At 46.9% G+C, this 11,736-nt stretch overlaps 1 protein-coding gene across 1 annotated transcript; it reads left to right on the top strand.

Moving 5' to 3' along the window:
• Nucleotides 1-3,109: 3,109 nt before the first annotated feature.
• C19H17orf64 (chromosome 19 C17orf64 homolog) lies at nt 3,110-8,755 on the top strand. Its single transcript, XM_030462694.1, has 5 exons — nt 3,110-3,175; nt 3,933-4,061; nt 5,048-5,223; nt 5,692-5,791; nt 8,573-8,755. The coding sequence occupies exons 1-5, from the start codon at nt 3,110-3,112 to the stop codon at nt 8,753-8,755; spliced, it is 654 nt and encodes a 217-aa protein (XP_030318554.1).
• The last annotated feature ends 2,981 nt before the right edge of the window (nt 8,756-11,736 follow it).

The raw sequence follows: 11,736 nt of genomic DNA, 5'->3' as shown, positions 1-11,736 counted from the left end.
ATCCCACGTGGTATTCATGCTAAATCTGCCTGAAACAGCAAATAAAGAGCAGCATAAACAGAGCATCTTCACAACTGTTTCCTTTTTGGCAAGATGCCTACTCTTGCACTGAAAGAGCTGCTGTACTAGGGAAGTTTGTTAATGTTTGCACTTGCACAGCTCCTGGAAGACTAAGATACTCAAATAGCAGAAAAATTAATATTCAGAAAAGAGCTGTCAAGGGAAAAGGCAAAGTTTTCCCTTAAGCTGCACTGCTGGAGTACAGTGTGTGTGACTGGCACTCAGGCTCCCTTGCCTTCATGGGGAGAAATAGGAGATGCATAATCTGTTTGTACTCCTGACTTTTCCCCATCCAATTACAACCTTGTTTCAAAGGATTCCTGCTCTTAAGCAGGCAATACCATCCCATAGATTCACACAGATGTGGGCTGGGTTACACCATCTTCCAACATGATAGGCTTCAAAGCAGAAAGTTGTCTGCCAAAGGCACAAGGGGAAGGGATAGAGAGGGTTCTGAGGGCTCAAAGGCATGTCTCCTTGCAGGAGCAGATTCATCCACAAGCCCTTATGTGCTGAACAAAATTAGCTGAAATCTCACTTGGTGCTACCAAAAAATTCAAGTTTATAGCCTCAGTGGTCACAGCACAGCTCTGAGCATTATTCTACAGTTCAACAGTGAAAAAATGCATCTTGCAGCCTCAGCTGTCTCCACTCCTGCTCTGTCACTGTACTGAGTAACACCACAGAAGACCACTGAGATCTCTGCTCTGCTGCTGATTCATAGACAGCTCTAAATTAAGCGAGGTCCCCAGATGAAGGCAGAACAGGGAACTCCCTCTATACCTCCTGCTTGCATATTCATGGCTTTAGCCAAGCTCTGCGTGCAGTCTACACAGAAAGGTAGAAGAACAGAGGATTTTCAAGGGGAACTCAAGGCCTTCTCCATCCTCTGAAACACTGAAGTGTACACATAAGCCAAGGGAGCCTCTCATGTGGTAGTCACATGCTCTGTGGAAGCAGTAATCTCACAGGGACACAGATATGGCCGTGCAAATATGGGTTATGCCTATGTTAACAACAGTCATATATCCTTAGAGCTCCCCAAATGCTTTTAATTCCAGCTGCTATTGTGCTGAATCAGTCTCCTTCCTGTTGTGCTCCTGTTAGCCAGGAACAAGCTACCCTTCCACAGCCTGATCTGAGGGGTGAGAACATAACCTGGCACCTCCTTGGTTTCAGCCCTTGGAAGTGAAAAGAAGAGGAGGTGTCCCATGCACTGGGGACAGATGTCATGATTGCAGGCAGCAAACACAGCAGGAAGGCATCTGGCAACAGGCATTGAGAAACCAGCTGCATCTACAACATCCCCTTCAACCAAACCAGCTCTAACAGAGTCCTCGCAACAGCCAGGATGAAGCAGCATAACCTACACTTGGCACCTCTGCCATCACCTCTGCATCTGCCAGACCTTGTATTCATATACAGCATACCATACATTCCTAGTGTATGCTAAACAAGCTGTAACACACCTCAGATGGCCAAAGCAAACCTAAGTGTGAAGCATTAGGAGGTAATTGTGCATCTGCTCAGCACCAGGCTGTGCAAGGCTCCTGCATCAGGGAGCTGACAGCAACATTTCAGAGGTGGGGGAGGAAGCAAGCAGGCACAGGAGGGGAAAATGCAGCAAACATCTTAAGGAGAGAGCTTGTCCTAATGGATTTGTCATTACTGAATTCAATTACAGACAAACTTTCTTAAGACAGCCTGAAAATAAGAACCTGTCTCTGTTTCAAAACCCATTGTTTGGTTCCTTCCCTACTCCCTGCACTGGGCATTTGGCTCCAGGGGGTGCTCAGGGATACACTTGGCCAAAAGCATCCAAACTTTGGTCAAGAGCAGTGCTGCTCCCTCCACCCAGCCATGCCCAGGGGCCCACAGAGAGAGGGCCTTTGTACCACCCTGCAGAGAGTCCTGGTGCCAGAAGCAACCTGGCACAGGAGCCTGACTGCATCCCAGCTGCAGCAATTACACTAATTGTCCAAGAGACAGAACAATTGCACTTGTCTGACTGGTCAGGGCATGATGAGAGCCCCACACATTTTTCTCTGTGAAAGAATTTCGCCTTCAAGTCAATTTCCAAAACAAAGTCCCTTTAACTCCAAGCATTTCCAGGCTTCTTCCTGGCAAGTGCTGTTTATTCTTTCTCAAAAGGAGACCTTTAGAAGAGATGTCACCCAGGAGAGCACGATCTTGCTGTGCTTGGCTTTCACCACCAGCTGTGAAGGAGGCAACCCTGAATTTCCCTTACAATGTGATAGGAATGAAAAGCTTTACTCCACCCAGCTCCTTCAGAAACACCTAGGGTGCACCCCAAGGTCTCTTCTCCTGGTTGGAACCTCTGTTTCTTATCAGACAGGGCTTCTGACAGCTTCTGTTCCAGAGATTGTCCCCAGCATCATGGGAGCCAGGCTCTTGCCTCTGTCTTGGGGCTGGTACTTCCCCACAGCACAGCTCAGCAGTTGCAGTGGGAGAGCTGGAGAAAGGTTTGTCTTGAACTTGCTGGTGCAAAATCCATAGAAGAAAACTGTGATTGCTCTTGCCAGGAGCTGCACCCACACTTGCAGACAGCTAACACAGCACACACAGCCACGTGCATGACTCAAAGAGCTGCCCTTTGCACCACCTTCAGAGGCCAAAATAACCTGGGCTGATGCAGTTACAGGTGCTGAACTTGCTTGCAGCACCAACCAAGAGCCCCAGAGTCTCCACCAAGCTCCCACAGGTACAAACAAAGCAAAAGACCTTTCCCTCCCATAGCTCAGAGGAACCCTTGACAGAACTGAACATCCTGACCACAACAGCAAGGGGAAAAGTTTCTTTAGGACCACAAATCAGTGCCAGAACTGATGGCCAGAGGTGGCCCTGCCCCAGAGGGCCTGAGGAACCTAGCAGTCTCCATGGCTGGTGGAACTTGGAACTGGTGTCCATGGTTGGTGGAATTCCTGAGTGTGTGGTTGGACCTGTGTCCAGACACCCTGGTCCAAGCACAGTTCTGTGGCAGTTTTTCCTTCACATCTGGTGTGAGGAAGATCTCAGAGGTCTGTGTCCCATGGAGGAGATGAGCTCTGAGGATAAAATGGATGGAGCTGAGGCAAAGGATGGCACTGACAGCCAGGTGAGCACAGGCAGGGGAAGTGGCACATGGCAAGAACAGGAGTCCAGCTTCAGTTTGACCTCTGAAATGGCAGTGGTTTTGGAGAGAAGTAATCTTCCAAGGGAGCAGAACATGTCAGAGAGGAAAAGACTTCTCTTCCAACACACTTCTGTGTGGTTTACAAGGCAACATAAGTTTGTGTTTAAGCCAGTTATGTGTTACTTTCCAAAAGATGAGTGGAGGAGTCACCTACACAAATGTTAACACAGGGAAAACAGCCACTGCCCTTTGCAAGAAAGAATATCCCCTCTCCCTGGACCAGGGAGGATGCAAGTGCAGTGGCTGAGGATTTTGATTTCTTTTTCCTCTGTCTTTGGTCAGCCCTGGTACCTTTGCCATCAATAAAAGCTGCAGTTAGAGCAGTGTGGCCTTATAATGAGCTCATTGTAACCACTTATTTCCATTTCACAAGTGACTGCCAGCCCAGATTTGATTAATGCCATTAGGAACCAGTCACCATTGTTTACCTTGTAATGTATTACAGGTAGGACTTCCAAAAGGGACTTTTAGTAGGCACCTAATTCTTATGGGCCTTTAATTATAATTGATTTCCCCAGCTTCATTAACCACCTCTGAAAATCCAGTCTGAAACGATGTGGCAGGAAAGGAGATGCTTCTGAGCCTTAGGACAGGGTTTGTTCTTGGCAGTTTTTTTAAAAGAGAGAGTGAAAGATCTGCACAAGCTGGAAGACTAACCTGTAGCTTTGATAATTTTTAGACCACAAAGAAGGATGTGGATGGCACAGCAAAGGAAGCAGCCTTTGTGATGGGCAGCAGGAGTGCTCCACCATGCAAGACCCCACTCATCTGCTGTGCAGACGGCCTTGATCAGGACACCTTTAAAATTGTGAGAAACTGAGTAGAATTTAGCAGTAGAAAAAGTCAGTAGCATCTCAGATTCTCAAGAGAGAGCAAATAAAATCCAGGAGTCTGGCAAAAGGAGCAAAAAAGCAGGACAAGGCCCTTCTTCCTGGAGCTTTCTTCCATGTCTGAAAGATTTTAGCTCAGCAACGTTTCCCAGTCACCTAGGTATCACACTTTTAGTTTCTTAAAAAAACAAACAAAACCACCAAAAACCCCCAAACCATTAACCACAAAGCAATCCTATTTCACATACACTCTTCAGTTTCTGCAAAACAAGTGCTGCCACATTAGCATTGCACATGATGCTCTGTGCTCCCTGGCTACAGATGTTGGGTTCCTCTGCATCACTTACACCACAGCCACAAAGCTCCACCTCATACCACCCTCTTCCACTGGGATGTGACCTCCTCATTCCTGGTGCATCCTGGCATAACCACACCCAGCCCCAGTCATGGCCCAGTGTACATCTCAGACAAAAAAAAAGGCAGGTGAAAGGGAGGGCACCCAGGCACAGCCATTGCTCCTGTGTCACGTGCAAACGTTTGCAACACATCCCAGGTTGGGCCACAGGAAGAAGTGTAGAAAAGAAAAAAGCAGTAAAACAGTTCCCTTTCCCTTCCCTGCAGTAAGGCAGCTGTTTTGTAGCCCCAAATCTGTACCTTTGCCCTACACTGTTAAAAAGGAATTTCCAGTCTTGGAAAACAACTCCCTTTTCATGTCACCTGCAACACCCAAGGTGTCACCAACCTTAGGATGTACAGGAGTGACTCCTACAGAGCTCTGGGAGCACCTGTCAGAAATCCTGCTGAAGACCATGTCAGCTCTCCCAGGTCCACATGGAGACACCAAAACAAAATGCTGCTTCAGTGCTTTCCCAGCCAGCTCTTTAATCAGCTTATTTAGTGAAAAGGAATGCCTGAGACCTGGATTTAAAGTGCTGAACCCTTTCCCAACACCTTTTCTTTCCAGTGCAAGGAGCTTTTCAGACCCTTTAAGAAGTCCCTTCGACAACTGCATTTGCCCCAGCACCTCCTCAGAAAGAAAAAACTGAAGTACCTGGTGGGAAGTTTGACCACAGTTGGAGGACGCATTGATCTCTTTGTCCAGAAGTACTGCAGAGCCTCAGAAGTCCAGCACTGGCAGCAGTAAGGGTCTCCTCTCACCTAGCACTGCACTGCTGCTGCTCCCAGAGGGCATTTAGACTCCTGGTTTGCTCCTACATTTCCAGGCTTTAGGAATAAGATTGGGTGTTCACAGGAGACTTGAATAGTTCCTTGTAACTGCTGAACACTCACAGGTTGTGCAGGTTGTTTCAGCAGAGGCCACAGGGCACTTACAATTTTGATGTGCTGCTCCTCAGCAGCATCCCTTGGCAAGTAAAAAGGCTCCTGTGGGGCCATGGATAATCCTTCCCATGCTTAGGGAAAAGAAATTCTTTTAAAGTTTATAAGTTTGGGGACAGAAAAAAAAAAAAAAGGGCGTGAGAAAAAGAGAAGAAAAAAAGCTGTGCAAAGAGTATGTCAGGGGTTACACTCACCATGCAAGACCTTGGGAGCAGAATGAGCAGGAGTTTGTACTCACATGCACAACCCATGTGTCTTTCTTTTCCCAAGGATGCTCTGGCAGTTTGTCTCCCTCTTCTCAGAGATGGATGCAGAGCAGCTGCAGAAGCTGTATGAGCACATCAAGAACAACCAAATGGATAAATTTCTGGTGAGCAAACAGGACAGTTCATACCCCACAAAACATTTCTGCTGTGCCAGCTTTAAGGAGGTAACTAAACCATGCACAGGTTGATCCATATCAAAGGAGAAGTTTGTTTACCAAAGAGCACCCAGTCCTATAGGTACTGCCCATTCCTGCCACACCACCAGCAAACTTCCCTGGATAGCTCTGGGAAGCTGAGCTGGTGTCCCCATCACTCTGGGTTCCAATTTTTGGAACTGTTTGCTGATCCCTTGTTAGAGACCAAATTTAATCCACAGTTTTATCTGATGAGGTAAGACTTAAACTTTGAAGCAAATAACTGGTTCAGGTAAAACCTGTGTTTGCCAGAGCTGATTTCTGTGCCAGAGCATCAGCTATGCAAGGAAACTGCACTGAACAGGTTCCCAAGAGCAGTGACTTCTAAGGGTTAACCCATTTAAGCACACTCATAGCCAACCATAAACATATCTCCTGAGCAAAGGCTGAGTACACCAGGAAGCTCAAAGGTCCACAAGAAACACATAACTTAAAAAGCTTCTTGAAAAAATTAAATACAGGCCTACAATTCAAAAGAGAAAAAGCCAACTAGGAAATTGTTTTGAGTCAATTAAAAAGCAGCAGCAGCAGCAGAGACCTTGTTGGGTTAGTTACTGGGTTAGTTACTGGAGCTCTGCTTGCTTCAGGTTAAAAAGGGAGCTGTGGTCATCTGATAGCTGGCAGCAATAAAACCATAAATAAGTTTGGGGCTGCAGGTAAACAGCTCTCTCCTTTCCAGTGAGAGAGATAGGAGGCAGCTGCCCATGCAGGTTTTTTTCTCTTCATTTTAGTTTATGGTGAAGCAAAACCATTTATTTATTTTTAAGGCTCTAATAAAAAGACATTCCAACAATGAGGAAAACAAACCTGTTGTGAAGGAAAAAACCCAAAACCCACAAAACCCAACCAACCAACAAACCACAAATTCCTGTAGCTAGTGTGAGGTGCTCAAAACTCACTGGGAGATATTAAAAAAAGCAACTGGCAGCCCCGGGAGGCAGGTGGAGACACAGGGTCCTGCTCCCGAGGGGGAATGGAACTCCCTTTCCAGCACAACCCTTCTCAGGAGGTTTATCCCAGCTCAGGACCTTGGCTGAGGACAAACCCAACTGATCCCCCCGTGTGGGTGGCAGGGGGCAGCTCCTCACTGCCACCTGGCAACAGGTATGGGAAAGCAACCCCCCCAACAAACACCTTCCCATCCTCTTGCTCCCCTAAATAAACACAACCACCGGAACACACAATTGCATATCTTCCTTTGTAAGGAAAGGAATAAAAAAAGAAAAAGGGGAAAAAAAAGACAACCCCAAATGGTGGATGACAAGCATCAGTCACACTGCACCGTGTGCTGCCGGGACACCAACCTGCCGGCTGTGGCTGTGCTGGGGACGAGGCAGCCTCCAAAATGCAGAAGAAATGACAAATCCTGCCGTTATGTAAGGGTTGACAAATGCCTTTTGTTATGCAAGACAAGTGGGAGAAAAAGAAAGTATCTTTTGCCCTTTGTGGGAAGGGAACAGCAGCCGGCTCCCTGCTAGAGCATAAACAACAGGCTGCGGATCCAGAGGGGACCGGCGCGTTCCACACGGCAGAAATAGATTATCTGGAAACGCCTCGTTGTTTAGATGAGTGAGCATAAAAATACAGAATCGATATGTAATTCGTAAGAGGCTGAGGCTGTCAGCATGGTGATGTGATAATTTGCCTTGAGTTTTGTTAAAGCAGAGAGGCTGGCAAGAAGCTCTCCACTACCCTTGCTCACCTGTCATCTTAGAATCAGGGATCTGTGGCCACGTGCCTCACAGTTGGGCTTTCAGGCTTTTGTAAAAATTATTATTAAAAAACACACAGCCAGACTTGAATTTAAGCAGTAGTCCCAACTCTGTTTTGGAGCTTCTTGAAAATACCAGACCCACTTCTCAGCTTGGCACAAGAAGAGCATCATTTTCCTTTGCAGTCTGGTGGCTCCCCATACACTGCTGAAAATCTGGAGAAATCAGCCTTACAGTCTGAGAGCAAAGCAATAACTCTTCTGGGCTGACACTCTGGAAGTTGTTTGTTTGGGTTTGGTTTTTTTAAATGAAAAAACCAAAGTCAAACAGCATGACCACCAGCATCACGCAAGTAATTTTTCCCTGGGATGGTCTAGCAGGATGCACAGTGTGGGCAGCTGCTCTCCATCTAGCTCCTTGGGACCATCCCACCCCGCTTCGGGTGCTCAGCACGGGCACCCATCGCCACCCGAGCTGTCCTCCCGGGGCTCAGAGTGCCACAAAGCGACAGTGACATCCAGTGGCAGCACATGCCCCTCCACAGCGCCCGTGTCCCGCTCGGAACCGATCAGCCGTGGTTCAGAGCCACCAAACGGCGTCCTCAGCTCCTGACCCCCTCCCTGAGGCACCTGAACAACAAGTTCTCTCTCTAGAGAAAGGTTCTTGCTTTCAAACAGAACTTTTAGGTGCTGGGGTGAGCTGGGCTGTGCATCACTGCAGGGGAACAGAGCCCAGAGAAGGTGACTTTGCTGAGGCCACCAGGAACTGAGTGGGATGGAGCCTCCGAGCTCAGCTGCAGGGAACAAACACGTCACAGGGGGAGGATTTGTGCAGACACCACAGTCATTTCTCACCTCCCTGCTGCTGCCACCCGACAGGACCATGGTTAAGCAAGAGTTATTGCCCAAGCATGAGTCAGTGTGGGATGTTTGCTCATAGCAATATCCTCAAAAGTGTTCTTTTGTTCTTTTTTTAAAAGGAATTACGCTTTCCTTCAGAAAAATCTCATTTGGTTCCAAGACTCAAAGAAGAGAAACTGGAGCAACTTTATGCCAGCTGGGGTCTCAGCAGAGGAACAAGTGACCTGCAGAAACACTTAGGTAAGAGAAACAGTCAACACCAACACCCAGCAGGAAGAATGACAGGAGAGGTACTTGCATAACCAGTGCCACATGGGTGCTGAGCAGGAAAAGCTTTTTCCTGCTCAAGCAGAGCCAGCTGTGCTTGGTGTTTTTTGCAAAAGGATCAGAAGGTGAAGATGTGAAGAGTGGTGGGGCTGGAGGAGTCAGACAGGTTGCACTGCTGTCTCACAGAAGAGACACGGAGTAGGGAAAACACCAGCAAGAGAAGCTACGACAGCATAAGGAGGTAGTAAGGGAGAGGACATCCCTTTGTTGGCCTGTGTCAGTTGGCACTAATTAGTGTCTCTTTACATAGCAATCTGGATGCTCAAAACATAGTTGTGGTTTGCCTTTGGGCCCACCCTAGCCAAGCCACACAGCTTGTCTTCTGGAGCAAAAATGCAGCCCAACCTGTAGCAGGGATGTTTGCTAGCCAAGTCACTGGCAGCCTGTTTACTCCAGCCAGAACTCCAGCATATGCAAACTCTGAAGGAGGAATGAAAAAGGGACATGAGAAGCAACTGCTGATGAGATTGGCTTCACCACAAACAGGTGCCACAGTCTGCCTACAGAAGGAGGCTCTGTCCCACATAAGCCTATTTCCAAGCTGCCAAAATGCAATATCACATGTCCTGTGGGAGTTCTCATGTACTCATAACCATATTGCCTTTCTTCTCTTTTTCCCCAGTCTATTTACCTCTAAAAAAGTCCAACCTAGTATGTGATGTCTCCAAGGGAGCACTTAAAAAAACAAATTGACAAACTAAAAGTCAAAAATACCCAACCAAGAGCTAGCCAGACAGTGTGATCTGGGAAGCTGAGTCCCAGGCTAACCTGCTGGCTGTGCAGCTCCAGGCAATCCTCCTCCAGTTGTCTGCTCCCCTGCAAGAGAGGAGAATTACCATCCAACCAGTTCTGACACAGAGAAATGCACCAGAGACACAAAGTGCATGAAACACTAAAAATCAGCACCATTGAAATGTAATGAATTCACAGCACCCAGGCTTTGGGATTAGTGGTTGCTTGGGAACCTGGGTAGTGACTCCTCACCAGCAGCCTAAGGTTCCTTCTGTATATTCCTGGTGACAATGTACTTGTGACATGGAGCCACATGCAGAATTGACACAGTAAAGCCCCCAGAGGACAGCTTGGGGATGCCAGCATCACCTCCTCTAGCAAATACTTAGCAGGAACTTAGAGATTCCTTCCAGTATTTACTTTGTGGTTTGTCATTTTGTTTGTTTTTAAGGTTTCCAGACAACTTCAGAGGTCATTGAAAAGTCAGAAATCAATTAAAAGTCTCAACAAAAAGTAGGCAATAAAGACAGTCTCCAGGTTTTCCCAAAAGACTGAAATATTTGCAGCGTTATAGCAACAAGCATCGACCCCAGCAAAAAGAAAATGATCTTTAAAACCAAAGTTCATTTTTATCCTGGAGTTCCCTAACAGCTGTGCACCAGCATGAGACTTGATTAAGGACGTGTAAGTACCAGACCTACCCTTACCACCTCATTCATATCAACCCCAATAATGGGAAAACAGCATTTGTAAGGAAGCAGCTGCTGCTTCTGTCCTTGCTATGCAGAACCCTCCTCTGATAGGAGCAGGAGCAGCTCCCTGCTCATTTCTACTCCAACATACCCACACATCAACCCTCCACATGGTCACCAGCCATGTCAACCAGGAAGGGAAGAGACCAGTGTATGAAAAATATTCTGGTTTTAAAAGTTTCATAACTTTCACACAACCCTTGCCAATTTCTAACTGTTTTAGGCAAATAATGGCCAGGTGCCCACACACACACACCATGGCTCTTGGCAGCTGCCAGCCAGTGATCCAGACTGAGATGGCTGTAGCCCTGTGCCACTGCTGCAGGGAGGGACTCAGTTGACAGCTGATCAGCATCAGGATAGGAGTCAAGAAGACAAAACAGCAACAAAACTGACTGGTTTGTGCCTCAGGGTTGGCTAGATTTGCTTTACAGGGGAATCCTGATTCTAAGGAAATCAGAAACCTCAATAGCATGGAAATGTTTTAGTGTGACCAGTTAAAAACCCCAAATATCCTTCCCCTCAAGGTCAGATGGTTGGTTGAGGGTTTAGTTACTGTCTTCAGCTCTGAACCCAAGCAAGAAAACTCCCTCCTAGATCCCCTTGGAAGGGCACATAACAGAGGCCATTTTTAGAATCAAGACAGATTCCCTTTTTAAATGTCCTCTTGGATCCCATCCACAGCCCTTGGCAGGAGCCCCAGGGCCCTGCTGCCAAGGGGACACAGAGAGGTGGAGAAGGAGGGCAACTGATTCAGCTTCTTGCCTTGGGTTTCATTGTCTATAAGAGCAGAGACTTTTGTGAGGCAGAGCTGGTTCAGCAGCAGAACAGGAGGAATTTCCTCAGAATAATGGAATATTTCTTTCAGATGAAGATTCTGAACTTTCTCCGCAGCACAGACTCTTTAAACAAAATGTAGAAGCACATAACTGCATCAGAAAACTACTGTGTGCCCTCAAAGTGTCACTCTTGTTTAAGACAGAACTGAGCAAGATTAAAGCCTGCTCAAGACTTGGATTATTCTACATTTTTTTCCAGTAGGATTTGAGGTGACTTAGAAGTGACAGGAAAGCTCTCAAGGAAAGCTGAGCTCTGCTGGAAATAACCTCAGTTTCCTGACCAAATGCCATGGGCTAAGTAAAGAAGTATCACCTTTGGAGGTCCCTGCTCTAAATGGACAATGAGAAAAAAAACTTTGGTATAAACTAAAGGATGCACCAGTGCCACTCCTGCAGTATTCCAGGGTTTCCTTTTTCCTGCTGCTACTTCTTGGCAGGCAGCAGACTTGCACAACTGCCAGGCTTCTAGCACCTCAATGCACATTTCCTAACTTGGGCTGTTTGCTCTTTTCCATTTAAATGGAGCATCAGGGAATTCATGGGAGTGTTGCACAAACTTTGGCTCTGGCTCTTAAGGAAAGCAAGATTTTAATGTAATTTATGAAGTGCCAACGTGCAATGGAGCCAAAGCAC

The sequence above is a fragment of the Calypte anna genome, chromosome 19 (genome assembly GCF_003957555.1).
Source record: "Calypte anna isolate BGI_N300 chromosome 19, bCalAnn1_v1.p, whole genome shotgun sequence".
NCBI lineage: Eukaryota > Metazoa > Chordata > Aves > Apodiformes > Trochilidae > Calypte > Calypte anna.
The sequence above is the reverse complement of the archived record's forward strand: the minus strand, read 5'-3'. Positions and strand labels throughout refer to the sequence as shown.

What these genes read in the sequence shown, in the direction of transcription:
- C19H17orf64 (XM_030462694.1), top strand. Translation starts at nt 3,110, where the DNA reads ATGGAGGAGATGAGCTCTGAGGATAAAATGGATGGAGCTGAGGCAAAG. An exon ending in ATCAGGACACCTTTAAAATT is followed by an intron (nt 4,062 to 5,047) that starts GTGAGAAACTGA and finishes TTTTCTTTCCAG; the next exon opens with TGCAAGGAGCTTTTCAGACC. An exon ending in GAAGTCCAGCACTGGCAGCA is followed by an intron (nt 5,224 to 5,691) that starts GTAAGGGTCTCC and finishes TCTTTTCCCAAG; the next exon opens with GATGCTCTGGCAGTTTGTCT.